The sequence below is a fragment of the Jaculus jaculus genome, chromosome 7, assembly GCF_020740685.1.
Source record: "Jaculus jaculus isolate mJacJac1 chromosome 7, mJacJac1.mat.Y.cur, whole genome shotgun sequence".
In the NCBI taxonomy this organism is placed as follows: Eukaryota; Metazoa; Chordata; class Mammalia; order Rodentia; family Dipodidae; genus Jaculus; species Jaculus jaculus.
In genome coordinates this window covers 48,186,920-48,205,108 of record NC_059108.1, presented here as the reverse complement: position 1 = coordinate 48,205,108, position 18,189 = coordinate 48,186,920, and the positions used below count along the sequence as shown (strand labels likewise).

The 18,189-nt window shown below is 35.5% G+C and overlaps 1 protein-coding gene across 1 annotated transcript in view; it reads right to left on the bottom strand.

Moving 5' to 3' along the window:
- The window catches only part of Ascc3 (activating signal cointegrator 1 complex subunit 3), a 380,520-nt gene that overhangs the window by 180,171 nt on the left and 182,160 nt on the right, over positions 1–18,189 (bottom strand). The window contains exon 14 of the mRNA XM_045155316.1: positions 1,929–2,063. Within this exon, the coding sequence (XP_045011251.1) occupies positions 1,929–2,063 (135 nt within the window). The remainder of the gene's footprint in view (positions 1–1,928; positions 2,064–18,189) is intronic.

Below are 18,189 nucleotides of genomic sequence, written 5' to 3'. Positions count from 1 at the left end.
TCAGGATAAAAATCAAACAGTAAAGATATTTTAAAGGTATAAAATGCCAAGGAATTTTCTAGTCTACACATTAATTTTTCAACTTCTCAACTTAATTTTTGAAATAGCATTTTATAAATTTGTGTTTAGTGACACTGCCTTAAATAAACAGAACCTGATATGTTCTATGTATAAACTGTAACTCCGTGGCATGGAGCATCTCATGCTATATTTTAATTTCTTGCATATATGCCAAACCAAAGAAGAAAGCCACATCACAGGTTTAGGTGGCAACTGAGGAAGTTACATAAAAGAATAAAATCATTTTTTGATATTTATTAGGACTTAACTAATGTTAAACATTATTATAGTAAATAATAAACGTGAATTATCTAGTACAGAAACAGTTATAAGAACTGAGAGGTATGAAGAACTCAGACGTCCACAAGGTGGCTCTCAATGCATGGCTTTTAAACACAATAGAGCATTTATCTCAAGTAAAAGCTAGTTTTTCAGTCTTATAAACTCATGACAGGTAAACAACAGGAAAAACACAAAGCTATAAAATAAATGTTACAGGACAGAAGATTCTATAACATGAAAACATGGGTAAGTCTTGCAACTCCAAATTGAAAGAGAAACTGATGTTCAAAACAACTGGCATCAGCTTATTGTGGTAAGAATTTAAAATGTCAAAAGAAAATGGGGAAGTCCACAGTGCATTCATGATAATTAAACACACGTGAGTCAAGTGCCCAATATCTGAGAGCCAGAGCCAGCAACTGTTCAGTAATAACCAGCTAAACCTTATGTTCTAACCCTAACCCTCTGAACTCATCACGTTACTTATCCACAAACCTTTGCTGCTAAGAGGCAGAGATGACCCTGCAGTCTTTGTTACACCACATAACTCCCTGCAGCACAAGCAGCCATACATAAAAAGGAATGGGTTTGGTTGCATTCTAATAAATATTTAATTCCAAATTCAGGGCCAGAATTTTTCCACTCTTGATCAAAATGTTGTTGAATCAGTATAATTAAATAGACCTGCTAATAACCATAAGATATTACCAACACACAAATTACCTAGAACAGTGCTTCTTAAGCCATGCTGTGCATAAATTACCTGCATGTCTAGATGGAATCCAGATTCTGATTTGGCAAGCCTAGGTTCTAACAAAGACATAGGTGACCCCAAAGTTTTTTGGTGTTTTGTAGGAAAGCAGCTGTTTTTCAAACCTTTGGTATTAGGATTAAAAAAAAAATTATAGATCCTTTATTTAGACTATATCTGTCAATATGAACCTTAGTAGTCAGAATTTAGAATCTTTAAAAAATATAGGGCTGGAGAGATAGCTTAGCAGTTAAGGCACTTGCCTGCAAAGCCAAACGACCCAGGTTAAATTCCCTAGAACCCATATAAAGCCAGACACACAATGGGGCACATGTGTCTGCAGTTTGTTTGCAGTGACTGAAGATCCTGGATGCCCCCCCTTTTTTTTTTCTCTCTCTCAATTAAAAGTGAATAAAAATAGGAAAAAATATTTAAAAATATAACATCAATTCTATAAAAGAGCAATAATAAATTCACTAGATGCTAACATATTTTATGAAATTCAATTGTATCTTGTATTATAACTGTATTTTACAAAGTAGGGATACACATTCGCATGATAAGTATATGGACGGAAATGATAAATGAAAGCATCCTGCACTGAGACCTTTTAAAAGATCACTAACTGGCATGGGACAGATAGGAACAATGTATATTGCCACATGAGAATGTCTTAATAAAACCCATTACTTTGTAGGCTACAGAATATCTGTCAAAGATCATTATGACAGCAAGAGTCAGTAAGTCTTCAGATCAGCTTCCTGCACTGAGATATGTAGAACATGAGGCACAGCATGTGTTTCAGCACCAGGTGCCCATGCCACACACATCCTACCTGTTTTTCCGCATGTCCATACTCAGGTCCTTGGTTAGGTAAAAAGCAGGAAATCTGTCCACTGTTTTTGGCTCTTTCTATTAGAGACATTGCTGTCCTTACGGTGGCATTGCGAGCATGTACAAACACCATCACCTACAAGAGAAAAAGCAGTTTGGTTCATGTTTCCATTATCCCACAGAAGTAATTACTAATGTTTAATAACAAAATATCCAACTATGAGTTCTCCAACATTTAGTTTAGCAAGAGTATATAGAGAACAAAAGCAAGCTAAATAAAATTCAATAACATGACTTTATTATTAGCCTATAAACTGCTTTCTATGTGAAAGAATGCATTCCATAAAATTTGGAGTGTAATTAGCACATTTCACTTTTGAAGATATGGTTCAATATACTTTTATTAACAACAAATAAAGGTGAAAAAGATTATCTGTTCATGTAAGGAAAAACCCTATATTTATTACAATAATGGTTCTTTAAGAAAGGTGAGACAAATGTAACAGTCACAAAGCCAAAATAGTGGAGGAACAAAAGAAAAAACAATTGCTGCAGAAGTCATAAGAAGGCAGACTTTCATTCTCTTCAGTTACACACTCATTCACATTCCTTCATTGAATAGCCTGCTTAGGGGGCTACAGGCAGCAGGGAAGGCTAGCAAGGAAGAGTGGCCATGCAGACTTCTTTCAGCAAAACTGGAGAGCAAGGGCTATCAAGCACTAAGGAACCTACATCCAATAGGTTGCACTTGCTTGGGGAGACGTCAGTTTACTTTGCTCTGATCCCTCCTTGTTTTTCCATTCCTCTCCTTAAAGATGGGCATGTTCATCCTCTCTGACTATATTTTAGAGATTATAACTATTTTATTATTTTTTACAGAGAAGCACAGCTGAGTTTGGCTTTAAAGTTGAAGAAGAATTTGGACTTGGGTTTTTGAGCAATGATGGATATAATGGTGTAATGGGTCAAACGCTAGAAATCTTGGGAGATGGAATGAACACATGGTGACATGTATATGAACACCTGAGGGATGGAGAGAATAGAATGCTGTAGTTTGGATCTTAAATGTTGCCCCAACATCCACACACCAAAGGCTTACTGTCCAGCTTGACACCACCGCAGGGTGGTGGATACTTACAAGAGATGGGGCCTAGTAGACTATTCAGGGCCCTGGAGACATTCCCTCACAGGGGGATTTGGGCCTGTGGTTTCTTTCATTCCCCCCCCCCCCTCTCTCTCTCTCTCTCTCTCTCTCTTTTTTTTGCTTTCCAATCAATTACTATCAGGTGAGTAACTGATTGGTCACATGCTCTCAACCAAGATGTTCTGCCTTGCCACAAATTCCATAATATTGGTGTCTACATTGACTGAAATCACAAGCCAAAATAAATACTGCCTCTTTTTAGTGTTTGCTTACAATAATGTAAACATGTTACTGCATATGTGATCCTGGTTGAAATTCACACTGGTGTAAAATCTTAAAAAAATCATTCACCAAACTGGAAAGATGAGCAACTAATATTTTTTAAAGATATATTGAAAGCACAAAAGGAAATTTAGAAAAAAATAAGAATTTCCTAGGAGAAAAAAAAAATTACCAGTGAATTTAAGAGAAATGAAAAGCAGCATTTGCAAATCACATGGAGACATTAACATAAATCAGCCAGTCACTGACATATAAAACTTGAGATTTCAACCTTTTCAGAACTCATTTATTTGCTGATACCAACACATTTTGAAAACAAGAGTGATCAAGAGAGAGAGAAACAGAGAGGGGGGAGGGAAGAATGTAAGTGTGAAGAATTGAATCCAGACCACTATGTAAGCTAGGTACAATCTCCACCACTGGGTTACATTTCTAGCCTATAAGAATATTTTTAAAGAGTACACTAACAGAAGTTATTTCCAAAAGTTTTATGGATATATGAAAATATATCCTGTTCATATTTTCAACTAATCCAACCAAATCTGATTGTGAAGGCTCTCTAGCTTGTATGTTAAGAGACTGTCATTGAAGTTAAAATTGTGATCACCTCATAATTATTGGCATATGCTATTTAAGACCAAGATGGAAAAATTCTATTAACAACAAATAAATAGAATAGAATGTCATAAATGCCATAGAATGTCATCATCTTTCCTTATGCAAAGGAGGGACATTTTTGCTATGAATCTGGCAAGACCAATTATTTTCTTTCACATAAAAACAAATTCTGTTTCTTATAAAATTCCTTATAAATAATCAACATTAAATTTAAAAACTTGAATTAAAATGAATTTACTTGTTATTTTATGAATTAATTAACTTAAATGTGTCTGGGCATACAATCATTACCAAATCCTACACAAATTGTTAAAAAGAGACCAGGTCCTTGCTCTCATTGGAGATGATAGTCTAGTATGATGGCTTGAATAAATACAAAATACTGTTACTTGATGAAGACTTACTGGCCATCTACATGAAAATTTTGGTTAATAGGAAAAATATGAAAATAGCTAAGATATGCTCCTTTCCAGGAAGGGCCTGAGTAATCTAAAGGAAATAAAACTGTACACATAATTTAAGCAGCTGAACTGAAGGAAGGAGTAAGGATAATACTGAGATTCTACACATGGAGTGAGTGGGATTTCACTTATCTATCCCAGGGTATTCACATGAGACCCACTATGTGCTAGGCATTGTACTCATCCTAAAGGCAACAACAAGGTTTTACGGCTAAAAGCTGGTGGACTTTATGGGACGAAATAATAGCCACTATAACAACAGCAATATTAAGAGGCAGGGCGCAGGCCACACAGAGGAAGTCACAGGATTAGTGCAATTTAACTTGTATCTTTAATGTGCTGGACTGAAGAAGAACAATACTCTTTTCCAAAGTTTGTGTCATGACACCCAGGGTACTCCATCAGAATCTTTGCTGGTGCTTGTAAAATGAAGTTTCTGAGCCAGGTGGGGTAGCACATACCAGTAACTTTAGCATTGGGGGTACAGAGACAGGAAGATCATAATAAGTTCAAGGTCATACATGGGACAACACTGAATCTGGGACCCCTCAGGGGCTACAAGACACTGTCTCAAAAAACATGAAAATAAAACCCAGGTGTAGTGGCACATGCCTTAAACCCCACTCGAGTGGCAGAGGTAGGAAGATCGCTGAGAATGTGAGCCTGGGTCTACAGTGTGAGTTCCAGGACAGCCTGGGCTACAATAAAGATTCCACCTCAAAACAAACCAACCAACCAACGGAAATAAAATAGATTTTGGGTCCTCTCCCCAAACCAACTGATTAAGAATATCTAGACTTGGGCAAGAGGGATGGATTAGGTCAAGAGCTTGCCTGCAAAGCCAAAGGACCCAGGATCGACTCTCCAGTACCCACATTACCCAGACGCACAAGGGATCACAAGTGTCTGGAGTTCGTTTGCAGTGGCTGGAGACCCTGGCGCACCAATTCTCTCTCTCTTGCTCCCTCTTTCTCTATCAAATAAATAAAAATGTTTTTTTTAAAAAGGAATACCTAGGCTTGCAATCTAAAACTGAATTACTGACAATCACTAAGGTAACCATTGAACAACTGTGGGAAATTGTTAGCAATTACTACAATTTTAATTGTCTACTCCAAAGTAAAGAAAAAAAGAAAGAAAAGATTCAAAGGCTAAATAAATGAAAGATGTCTGCAAAAATTTTACAATACCCAATCTTTTTTCTCAATTTTATTACGCATTTTCCATGATTATAAAAAATATCCCATGGTAATACCCTCCCTCCCCCGCTTTTCCCCTTTGAAATTCCATTCTCCATCACATCCACTCCCCATCTCAATAACTCTCTCCACTATTTGGATGCCATGATCTTTCCCTCCTCTTATGATGGTCTTGTGCAGGTAGTGTAAGGCACTATGAGGTCATGGATATCAAGGCCAATTTTTTGTCTGGAGGGAGCATGTTGTAAGGAGTCCAACCCTTCCTTTTGGCTCTTACATTCTTTCCGCCACCTCTTCTGCATTAGACCCTGAGCCTTGGAAAGTGTGATCGAGATACAACACCCAATCTTCAATTACATGTACAAACAAAATATCAAAAAAATTTTAAGGTTATTCTAAATAAGCAGTACAGTCACACAGTCTCAGATGATTTCTCACAAGGCAGGGTTTTATATTATGGCCACATTTCTACTCTCATAATTAAAATGCTATATTGTGTAAATTATTTGAAATAACAGAATGAAGCAAGTGAAGGAAAATAAAACATGAGCCTAAATCCTCAATAATTATTTTGGTCTGACTTGTCAACTTATTGTATAAATTAACTTCTATTACAGCCAAGAGAAATAGTTACAACTTAAAGTAGCAATTGCTTTTTATTAAAGGATCCATCATGTCTTGTTCAGTAAAATAAAGTCTTTTTTTTAAGCACTTTTTTTTTTCTTTGAGGCTTCAGCAGTAACCATACAAGGTATTGAGTAATTATAAACAGATTTGATTTTATGGTTTGTTAATTTGGTTAATTAATTTAAATTGACTCATGAAAATTATAATGAACAAAGAGGACAGCACTGTTTCATTTGAAGAAATAATGCCAAATCAATCTTAGAAATATTTTTGGTATGTGAAAAGCAGCTAAATGGTGATGTGTCACTAAAGTAAGACTGGTGAATTCACATTATCTGCCAAACTTGTTTACACTTTTATTTGAGATTCCGTCCTACATTTTGAAATAGTTCACTTATTTTTTATCGGTTAAGCCATTTATTTTTAAAATGTCTGATGGAACCTGCCCAAGGAGAGGTATGTGAATTCCAATCCTAGTCCTTCCATTTGACTTATGAAAGAAGTGTTCTTCACATGAAATGGTGATTAAAATTAATGAAAGAGTAAAAGCTCAGATAATAATCATTCAAAACACTGGATTATTTAAATAACAAACTGTTTCAGAATATATTCAAAGCAAAATGAAGCACATTATTTAACACAGAACAAAAAAAATCCACTTTAGGATAGTAATTGTTAGCAGTGTGATTCTGAATAAATTATTTAATTTCTTCAATTCTTATTTACCAAAGAACAAAGGAGTCATTATGCATCACAGAATCACTATAAGGACTAAAGGATACAATGTAAGTGAAAAACCTGCATTTACTAAAGGAATGGCTCTCAAATTTTAAATGCTTCAACTTCATCCAGCTGGCTTGTTAAAAAAACCCAAGAGCAACTTCTTTTACCTACACTCTTCCTCAAAAAGTAGGTCTGAGATAAGCCAAGAAATGGCATTTCCATAAGTTCCAAAGAGATGTTACTACTTTTCTCCGGAAAATTTGACTACCCATTGGAGCTGGTATTAGCACTGTTGTTAGGACAATAAAAATATATTAACTTTGCCTAAAAGAATAAATAGTTAAACAGGGTGACGGGGGGGGGGGGGAGGATAATGCACATACCTGAGAAGTAGCAGATCCAGAAAGAGAATGAGATGCGGGCCAGGGAGTGAGTTTTATGGACAAGAGTTGAGAAACTGCCCTCTGAGAGAGGGGCCTTGGGTGGTGTGCAGAGGTAGGGGATGGGGGAAGGTGACCTTCCCTTCCTAAGTCCAGAGGTATACTCAATATCACATCAAGAGGCAATCCCAGAGTCCCAAGGTTAACGTGGCCAGAATGGTAGGGGAGAGTGAGAGGGAAATGAGAGACCTGAGATGTCCATGATGGTATACTTCCGTGGATGCTGCTGACATAAGAGCTCATACTTCACTAGTCCTTATCACCCCAGATACCACTCCTTACCTAACCAGTGGGCATTAAAACATGATTGCTCAAATTCTAATGATAAAAGACGGCCAGATTTCTTAATTGTTAGACTGGAGAAATGAAATGAAAAGATTTTAAGTTGGGGTGGGGAGATGACTACTTGGGTGGGTACCTGTTTAGATACCCAGGCCTGACATAAACGCAGGATGAATTGGCAGGTTTGGTAATCCCAGGGTGCCTACAATAAGAAGGGAGGTGGAGACAGGAGAATTTCCTGGAAGCTAGAAAAGGGAACAGTAAACAAGAGACTGACACTGAAAGTAAGCTTCAGACTTCAAGAACACTGTGGCATGTATGATACAACCACATTTAAACGTACAGATACAAAAACCAAATAAATTTTTTAGGACTGCAATTTGTAACAGAATGTAAGGTAATATTGCCCACTGGTAAGTTTAGCAAAATATGGACTATAAAAAATATGTAATTATGGGCTGGAGAGATGGCTTAGTGATTAAGTACTTTGCCTGTGAAGCCTAAGGACCCCGGCTAGAGGCCTGATTACCCAGGACCTACGTTAGCCAGATGCACAAGGGGGCGCATGTGTCTGAAGTTCGTTTGCAGTGGCTGGAGACCCTGGCGTGCCCATTCTCTCTCTCTCTCCCTACTCAAATAAATAAATAAAAATGAACAACAAAAAATGACTTGTAAATCTGAATACTGTTTTATGTACATTAAATCTGTGCTTGTATAAATGTAAAAAATATGTAATTATTAAGCAAGATTATTAATTTTCCTGAGTAGTTTCATTTAAAGTTATTAATAAACTTCCCACTGATAATTATTAAACTAAAAAAATGTTGCTAATTAATCTTCTGATATTAGTGAGAAAATACAGACATGTATTTTAATAATATTTGATTGCTCCAAGTTTGCAATTTTAAAAATAAAAAACTTATGAAATAAGCAATTTTGAGATTCTTAAAAGACAGAAATCACAAAATTATGAATGTTGATGTCCAATATAGATGACATCAAAGTCACCTATGAATTAGTCATGTATTAATGTAGCACTGATGGACGTGGATAAACATTTTAAATATACCACTAAAAGATGATTATAACCGAGAAATGAAAGCAAAAGAGTTACAGAAGACAAAATGAAACACATTTTAAAAATTTATTTATATGAGAGAGATGGAGAGAGAGGAGAGAGATACAGAGACAGAGAGGAGAGAGAGGAGAGAGACAGAGAGAGAGAGAGAGAGAGAGAAAGAGAGAGAGAAAATGAATGGGCACTCTAGGGCTCTTGGCTGCTATAAATGAACTCGAGATGCATGTGCTACCTTGTACATTTGGCTTATGTGGGTCCTGGGGAATTGAAGCTAGGTTCTTAGGTTTTGCAGGCAAGCACCTTAACTGCTAAACCATTTCTTCAGCCCCATAAGTAGCATTTTTTATGGGGATAAACTGATAAAAAGCTTGCTGAGGGAAAAGAAGTCATGGAGGCAAGGCAATCCTACTCACAACAGCTGCAAAAAACAAACAATGAAGGCCAGGGATAAATTTACCCAAGGGAGTCAAAGACAGCTACAAAGAACATTACATAACACTGGTGAGAGAAACTGCAGAAGAAACACAAAATTGGGATGACCTCCTGTGATGTTAATCTTGTCAATTTGACTGGATTAAAAAATGTTCATGTAAAATGGGCGTTGTGCCAAAGCCTTCAATCCCAGAATTTGGGAGGCAGAGATAGGATCGTCATGAGTATGAGGCCACCCTGAGACTACATAGTGAATTACAGGTCAGCCTGTGCTACAGTGAGACCCTACCTCGGGAAAAAAAAAAAAGCTATATAATTAGTAAAATGTACCCTTGAGTGTCTATGAGTGTGTTTTCACAGATGATTAACAGGTCAAGACCTACCATATATCAAATAAATGAATGGGCCAGGACCAAGGTGGAATAAAAAAGGGAAAAGGAGAAAGTCAACTGGCAGAGAAAGTCAACTCTCCCTTTGCACCCTGGACACCATGAGGTGAGCTCATCTGCTCTAACATGTTATCCTGGCCATGATGGCTGGAAACCATGAGCCATAAGAAATGAATGTTCCTCTCCAGATATTCATTATAATACCCAAATTATAACATACATCCCATGTTTACAAGCTGAAATACACTGTGAAAATGACCATACTACTCAAAGAAAGTAAGATGGAATGCAATTTTTACTAAAATAACAGCATTCTTCAGAGAACTAGGAAAAACAATTTTCAAGTAAAACCAGAGTCACAGCAACCTTGAACAAATAGAAAAAAGCCAGAATCATTATACTATGTAATTTAACAATGGAATTTAAGACAGTATAGAGACATAATTATAGCTAAGACAAAGAAACAATCTTTGTGCCTATCAGTGGATGAATGGATAGTGAAAATAACTCTCTTTCTCACATTCTCCCCATTATTCAGCTACGGAAAGAGTAAAATTCTACCTTTTGGAGCAAAATGGATGGAAATGGAAGATACAAGTGAATGAAATAAGCAATACTTAGAAGGGCAAGTACAGTACATTCTCTCCTATGTCAAAGGTACACAAAGTCCAGCAAAGTTGTTGAGCAGACTACCTGAGGCTGAGGTTGCAAGTAGTGGTGTAAGGGAAGGGTGGGTAAAGGGAGGCTGGATGGGATCACACTGAACATGGACTAAAGTGTGGAAATAGCATACTGAATGCTATGGATGTGCAGAATAGCACATATTAGTAAAAGCTTTTCTTTAAAAAAGCATTGTTATTTTTTGTAAAGGTAGAAAGCATGGTAGTACTATATTTACAATATAATAAACTATTTTGAGTATTACATTTATATGAATAAAACTATTATTGCTAAAATGGATTAAAGTTGTAATTTTAAAGTAGTCTGTTATATTAGCTTATGAATATTACAACTAGCATTTACTATCCACTCATGGCAATGGGCTAAGTTACTAATAATTGCTAATAAATTACTAAAATTACTAATAATAGTTAATTATTATTATATATACCATGAAAATACAAGATACCTCAAACCAGGATTAAGTTATCCTCCCTTACCTATATAAAAATTCACTGATGAGTCTTCATGCACAACAGTATGCTAAGAGGCCTAACAAGGTCATCTACAGTGGAGCAGTGCTTCCATAGCTCTAGGCTGTGTAATTAGATCAACACTCAGCAGGTTAGAGCCAGTTCTTGACTCTAAGCTGAGATTCTGCAGTTCTTCTCAAGAAACCAAAGCATCTATGAGTACATTTTGATTATAATTACTGAATTATACTAACAGTACTATAATGAATTTCAAACTTCTCACCAACTTAAAGAATTTTTTTAATAGCTAGCAGTTTATATGTGCTATGCAGGCATTCATCTGTGTATCAGATGAAAAGAATCCACACCACCTTTACATCTTCTAAAAGTAAAGAATAACTAACAAAATGTTTTTTAAAAAAAAGAATATAGTGTGCCTTATACCATGGCATTAAACAACATATTTCTCAGTAAGCCACTGTAGGATGACTACAATGAATTCACCATCTATCACAATATCATTAAATATAATCAGAAGGATAAGAGTTCTATGTCAACATAGTTTGTGAAATATTTATTGAACTAGAACAAACATTACAGTTTATTTAATGTGTTATTTTAAAAATATTAAATATTTTGAATGTATTTTCCCTTTGTTATAAATTTGGAACTAATGTAAAAAATGTTTTCTTAAGCATATCCATATCTTTTAGTGGTAATATAATTCATGTAATCTAATTTATATAATTCATGTAATCTAACTTGCTTAAATATGTCATACATTCTTTTTTTGTTTTTGTTTATATTATTGATTTATTTGAGAGCTACAGACAGACAGACAGACAGACAGACAGAGAGACAGAGAGAATGGGCATGCCAGGCCACTACAAAAGAACTCCAGGTATGTGCGCCCCCTTGTTTATCTGGCTAACATGGATCCTGGGGAAATTGAGCCTTGAACCGTGGTCCTTAGGCCTCACAGGCAAATGCTTAACCACTAAGCCATCTCTCCAACCCTATCATACATTCTTAAGTGGGTTCTAACTTTCTTTGTACCCAACATGATTTTTTGCATTCAATTAATTTTAAATCTGAATCCATTTTTAGCAATTTATTTATTATAGTCATAATTATAAATAATCACATTATGTATCCTATAGATAAAAGCATAGTGTATGCCTTAAACATAAAATATATTAAAGCTTTCCTCAGACTTTTGCAACATACAGAGGATAAGAAATATAGTTAAGAATGCTAATTATACTGGTTCATAATTACTTATATAAATTTAGCAAATATTTATTTTGATAAATTTAGTAATTTAGAGTGATTTGCTAAATTTTTATCTGATGCCCCACTAACCTACAATATATGATAAACTTTTCATAGGAAGTGTTTAAGGATCAAGTAGACCTATTTGAATCATGATTTACAATTTTTATGCTATATCAACTATGTCCTATATGTAAGCTTCTTTCTTTTTGATGAAGCATTTTCAGCTACATTTCTGACTTAACATACATACAAACATTGGATTCTACATCTGACTTGAGGGAATGGAGGAGATATATTTGCTAGTGAATTAAAAAAAGATAATAGCTGAATACTTCTAGTATATGTAATTTCATACTCAAATATTTGTGAAAAATGCAAGTATTATAGTTTGAATGTGGAATATTCCACATGGGCTCACAGGTTTGAACACTGTTTTCTCAGCTTGTGAGTTTTTGGAAGGTTGTGGAACCCTTAGAAGGCGAGACCTCACTGGAAGAAGGTCATGGGGAACATTAAGAGGTGAGGCCTCAGTGGAGGAAGGTCACGGGGAAGGTTAGGAGGTGAGAACTCACTGGAGGAAGGTCATGGTGAACATTAGGAAATATAGAGAATATTCTGACCATTTAGGGAAATCAGATTGGAACTGCAAATGCCTGAGGTGTACCTGATGGTTACTGATTTTGCACTGGTCCAGTCTCTCCTTGTTATGCCTGATTGCAATGGAAATACTTACTCTATGCTATTATGTGTTGGAAGTATGCAATTTGTTTTTATTTTACAGGAATCACAGTTAAGTTTTGAATCTTAGAGGAGACTTGGGACTTTTAAACAATTTTAAAGTTGTTAAAGGTTATGAGGACCTTTGAAGTTGGTCTGAATGCAATTTACATTATGAGATGATCATGAGTCTGTGCAGGTCAGAGGCAGAATGTGGTACTTTGGGTGTGATAGATCAAATGTATGGCCCCACAGATTGAGGTGTTTTATTAAAATTGAGCTTGCATCTTCAGCCCAAGCAGGCAGATTCCAGCTAGAGGAGGCATGTCACCGGGTGCTGATCTTGGGAGTCTAGCACTAAGGTGTGTTTGGGGGATGGATGGAGTCCATCTTTAATAGGTATGTTCAGAGCAGTTGGAGCTCTGGTAGTTTGTGCTTGATGGTTTTGGTGTTTGCTTGCTGTAGTTGTTTCTCTCTGCTTGGATCTATGGAAGTAAATAGCTTCTTCTGCCATTGATAGAACTTCCCCTCTATTTTGTAAGGCCTCAAAATCAGTGACTGGTTTGATATTGCTCCCAGCAATAAGAAACTGACTGCAACAGAGTATTTCCTGAACTAATCTTGCAGTGCTATAAGGAGGAAAATGATAGACTTCTAACTGTTTCTCTTAGACAAGTTTCTGGCTTTTTCAGTTTTAGGTTCTTTTCATAAATAAAAATATCTACTTTTTTCATAAACATCTGTTATTTTAGTCTTCAATCAATCTTTATTACAAAATGACAGAAAACAAAAATCGGAAGAGAGACATGGGAGTTACCTGAAAACCCACTATTGTAATAATAATAGAACACCTAAGAAAAAAGGTATTAAAAATTAATAGCCAAGAAAACTAATAGTCAATTGATTAACTTACTTATCTGAATGTGTTTTCACAGAAATTTAGAAACAGCTGGTAATAGTGATGCGATTTTATGAGCCTTAAGGACAACAGAGGTCATTACCATCCCTCAAAATGGCTAGAAATATGAAGTGTTTTCATAAGATTTAATTCAAATTTTACTATAATATGTTCTAAGCTTAATCAAACCTTAAAAAGTTAATAAATTGCATGAAAAAATCAGTTTATATCAAAATGAGGTCAGTGAGAAAGAAAATGGGGAAAAAAACAATCTCATTCACTATAGCTTAAAAAATCTGCAAGATTACTTTTAAATATTTAGCTCCCTACATTAGTGACTTTACTCATACCTCAAAATGGGGTCCTTAGGCTTCACAGGTTAAGCGCTTAACTGCTAGACCATTTCTTCAGCCCTTGTTTGTATTTTGTAAAAATATATGTGAATAATCAAATATCCTTGGGACACAAAACATACTACTTAATCATGACACAAAAATATTGTTTCAAAAATTTTATCATCAGGTTTCTAAACAATGTAGTCAACAATGACTATATGCTAAGCTTATTAAATTTATCTACCAATGGCTTATATTTAAATGTCAGCTAGAAGAAATTAGCTAAAAGTGATTAGACATAACTTTCTATAAAATAAATGGTTGTTTATTGAGCTTCTTCTGATACTTGATTGAAAATATTTTGAAAAGCAATCTGAAGAATTTTCAATAGCTTTACAAAATCTAGAAGAAGGCAGTCAAATGGTGTTTCAGTGCTTCCTAAGCAATTCTGCAACAGCAAAAAAGTGATTAAAATATAACTACTTCCTAGACACTTGTTAAATATAGCATCTTCTTTTGTTTTCATCCTATCCCACATATGAGCTTTGGTAAAAGTGACACATATATTTATATCCTCTGCTCAGGCCATATTTCTGAGTTCTGGACCCATGTGGTCCTGTGGGATGTCTAGCAGACAATTTTGCTCCCTCAAAATTCAATCCCATTTCCACTGATACTTCTATGTCAAAGGTTAGGAGTAACCAACTCAAATAATTGTGTAGAACAAAAAATAAATGCAAAAAAAATTAAATATAAAAACACAAGAATACTAATTTTCAGTGACATTTTGGAAGCACTCCAAAAGCACCCTATTTAAACACTACATCAACTGAACCTGTGACCTTACTTCAGTGGAACAGTATTATTTACCATTAACTAAATTATCTAATATAAGAGTGAAGAGACAATTTTTTTGTCACTTACTAGATCAGAGAGGAAGGAGCATATAATGGCAAGTAAAAGTAGACTACTCTACAAAAAAAGAAGCAATAAAATAGGTCCTTTCTTCCATTAATCTCAGCTGAATATGAGCATTTCTTAGTATCCAAAATAAACATTATAGTGATGATAAAATCAGTCTAGTAGTTTACAGTACTAAGCAATCACTTCCCTGGAAGAATAAAGTCAATTTTTTGGCATGTTGTGTGTGCGTGTGTATGTACGCACACATGCATGTAGGCCTGAAGACAACCTCAGGTGTCACCCTTAGGACCACTGTCTACCTCTATTTGAGACAGAGTTTCTCAGTTATCTGGAATTCACCAATTAGAACAGACTACCTGGCAAGCATGCTCTACTAGCCCTCCTGTATATCTCCCAAGAATTGGGATTACAGGCAAATGCCACTACACTTAGGTCCTTATGCTTAAGAAGCAAGCATTTTACCTAGCAAGATATCTCGCCAGCTCCAAGTTCAAGGTTTTTATTTTTGTTTTGTTTTGTTTGGAGGTAGGGCCTCATTCTAGCCCAGGCTGACCTGGAATTCACTATGTAGTCTCAAGGTGGCCTCTAACTCATGGCAATCCTCCTACCTCTGTCTCCCAAGTGTTGGGATTAAAAGGCATGAGCCAGAACCACCACGCCCAGCTCCAAGTTCAAGTTTTTTAAAAGTAACTACAAAATTTAGAAGTTTCATTATAAAACAATAGAAATTTCTTTCATGATGGTAAAATTTTCCTTGCTTTTACATTAACCAAATATTGATATAAACACTCCACCACTTGGCTCAAGTGGAAAAGTAACAGACCTCCAAGTCTTTATTCCAAACACGACTTCAAAGCTGAATGACACTTGAATATTTCCAGTGCATTATCAACTTCACTTTCAAAGAAGTGTTAAGTATAACAGTAATATAAACAAGACGATAAACTATTTTTATATACTGTTTATATGCAGGCATACTAAAGACTTTCTTAATTTATGGCAGATTAAAAAATTTCTAAGCAAGTACTTATAATACTAATTAAAATGAAAAACTGAGCCTGGAGAGATGGCTTAGAGGTTAAGGCACTTGCCTAAGAAGCCTATGGACCCATGTTTGATCTCTCTCCAGATCCCACTTAAGCCAAAGGAACAAAGGTGAGCAAGGGCAAGGTCGCTCATGCCCACTAGGTGGAACAAGTGTCTGGAGTTTGAATGCAGTGGCTAAGGCATGGTGCACCAATTCTCAATCTCTTTCTCTCTCAAAAAATAAAAAAAATAAATAAACCTTTTACATGCGAAGTGGAGGATAAGAAAATTTCAGTTTGAGGGTTGGAGAGATGGCTCAGTGGTTAAAGCGCTTACTTGGAAGGCCTAACAATCAGGACTCAGTTCCCCAGTTCCCACTTAAAGCCAGATGAACAAAGTGGCACATACAACTGAAGTTTATTTGCAACAGCCAGAGGCCCTTGCATACCCACTCATTCTCATTCTCTCTCTGACTCCAGTCTCTCTCTCTCTTTCTGCTTACAAATAAATAAAAGTAATAAAAAAAACTTCAATTTGATAAAAGTTCAATAGAATTTTGGGGCTAGAAAGGGGTTAGAAAGTCAAGCCAAATTTAGAGATTGTTTCCTTGAAAACATTTTCTTTAGAGTATTTCCATTAATTAGTAGTAAAGAGGAAGGAAAAATGTCTATCCACACTCAGTACTAGTGTTCACAATACAACATCTTGGGCTGCAGAGGGAGCTCTGTGATTACAGTGCTTGACTGCAAAGCCTGACAACCCTAGTTCTATACTCCAATACCCTCATGAAGGAAGATGACAAAATGGCACATGCATCTGGAGGTCATTTGTAGTAACTTGAGGCCCTGAAGCACCCATTTTCTGCACCCCTCCCCCATCTGTCTTCTACCTATCTATGCTTGCAAATATACATACATAGTTTTAGCCCTTTAGGATTCTACCATATGATATTAGGGGAACAAAAAAAGCACCATTCAAGTAAATCACAAATAAAAGCCATTTTAAACCAATTTGACAGATACATTACTACTAAGAATCAAAGATGCTTGAGCCAAGTGGTGGAGCTTTTATATCAATATTTGGTTAATGTAAAAGCAAGGAACCAAGCATGGCAGAATCTGTTTACATTGTATATGATTGATCCTATAACTTGAGAAATGCTAAGAAACAAGTCATTCCTTTCAGACAGAATCATAATTCTACAACTATTCATCAGTTTAAAACGGTTTTATTAGATCAAAAGAATCTACTAATAACTTATAAAGAACAAGAAACTAGAAATATAATGCATATCAAAATAAAACCTGATGATCCGTTTTAAGACACAGCTCACATCCTTTTACTCTTTAATAATAAAAGCTTTTTAGTCCTTTGAATTGGAGAAAGACTATGGGTAAGAAGGTACTAAGTAAGGATCTGACTTTTTTGACAGTGTGATGAGAAAACAAGTTCATTTATAAATGTGCTATAATCAGACAAAGTACCTAATTTCTTTTCCTATCACTGTAACAAAGTTTTTGGAACAAGAAAAATCTCAACAGAATTAAGGCATCAATTATTTTCCCATTCTGCAAGTTACATAGGAGGGGAATTATTAGCAGGAATGATAAAACTGGACTTGCATTTACTAACACAAAAAGAAACGAACAAATGAGACATCTCATTAGTGTGAGCAGATGGATCAAAATTAAAGGCTGAATCACCAAGTTTTAATTTCCCAGTAGCCAAGAAGAGCTTGAAGTCTTGCAGAGTAGGACTGTTAAAAAATCAACATGAAAAGATTTTCTCCATCTGTCATCACACATGCCTGAGTGGAACACAACTGACTCCTACTGTTTTTAATACTTTTAAGGCAAAGCTGCACATAAACTCTATTAAGTACATGAGCACTCAAGTTTAGATGAGGTATGATGAAACCCATAATATGACAAGAGAGTATCAGTGAGACTTTTAACATGAAATTTCTCTATTTTAATTTAATGCAAATAGAAAGCTATGAAGTGAATTCATTTCAATATCTAAGAGAAAATTACTAAGTTTTTACAAGAAAAATCACCAAGTTGCCAGCAAGCAGCATTCTTTTTCTTTTCTTTTTACTGAACACAAAATTCCAATCTTCTTGATACTGAGCTAAAAACTAAAGGCTCTAATATAATCCAAGGCTTTAGAGAGCAAATGAGGGGGAGATTCAAGAGACCAAAGCACTTGAAAACAAGTGAATAAAGCCCAGAATTCACTAAAGGTTCTTCTGTTTGTTTTTTTTTTCCCCCTTTTCCTTC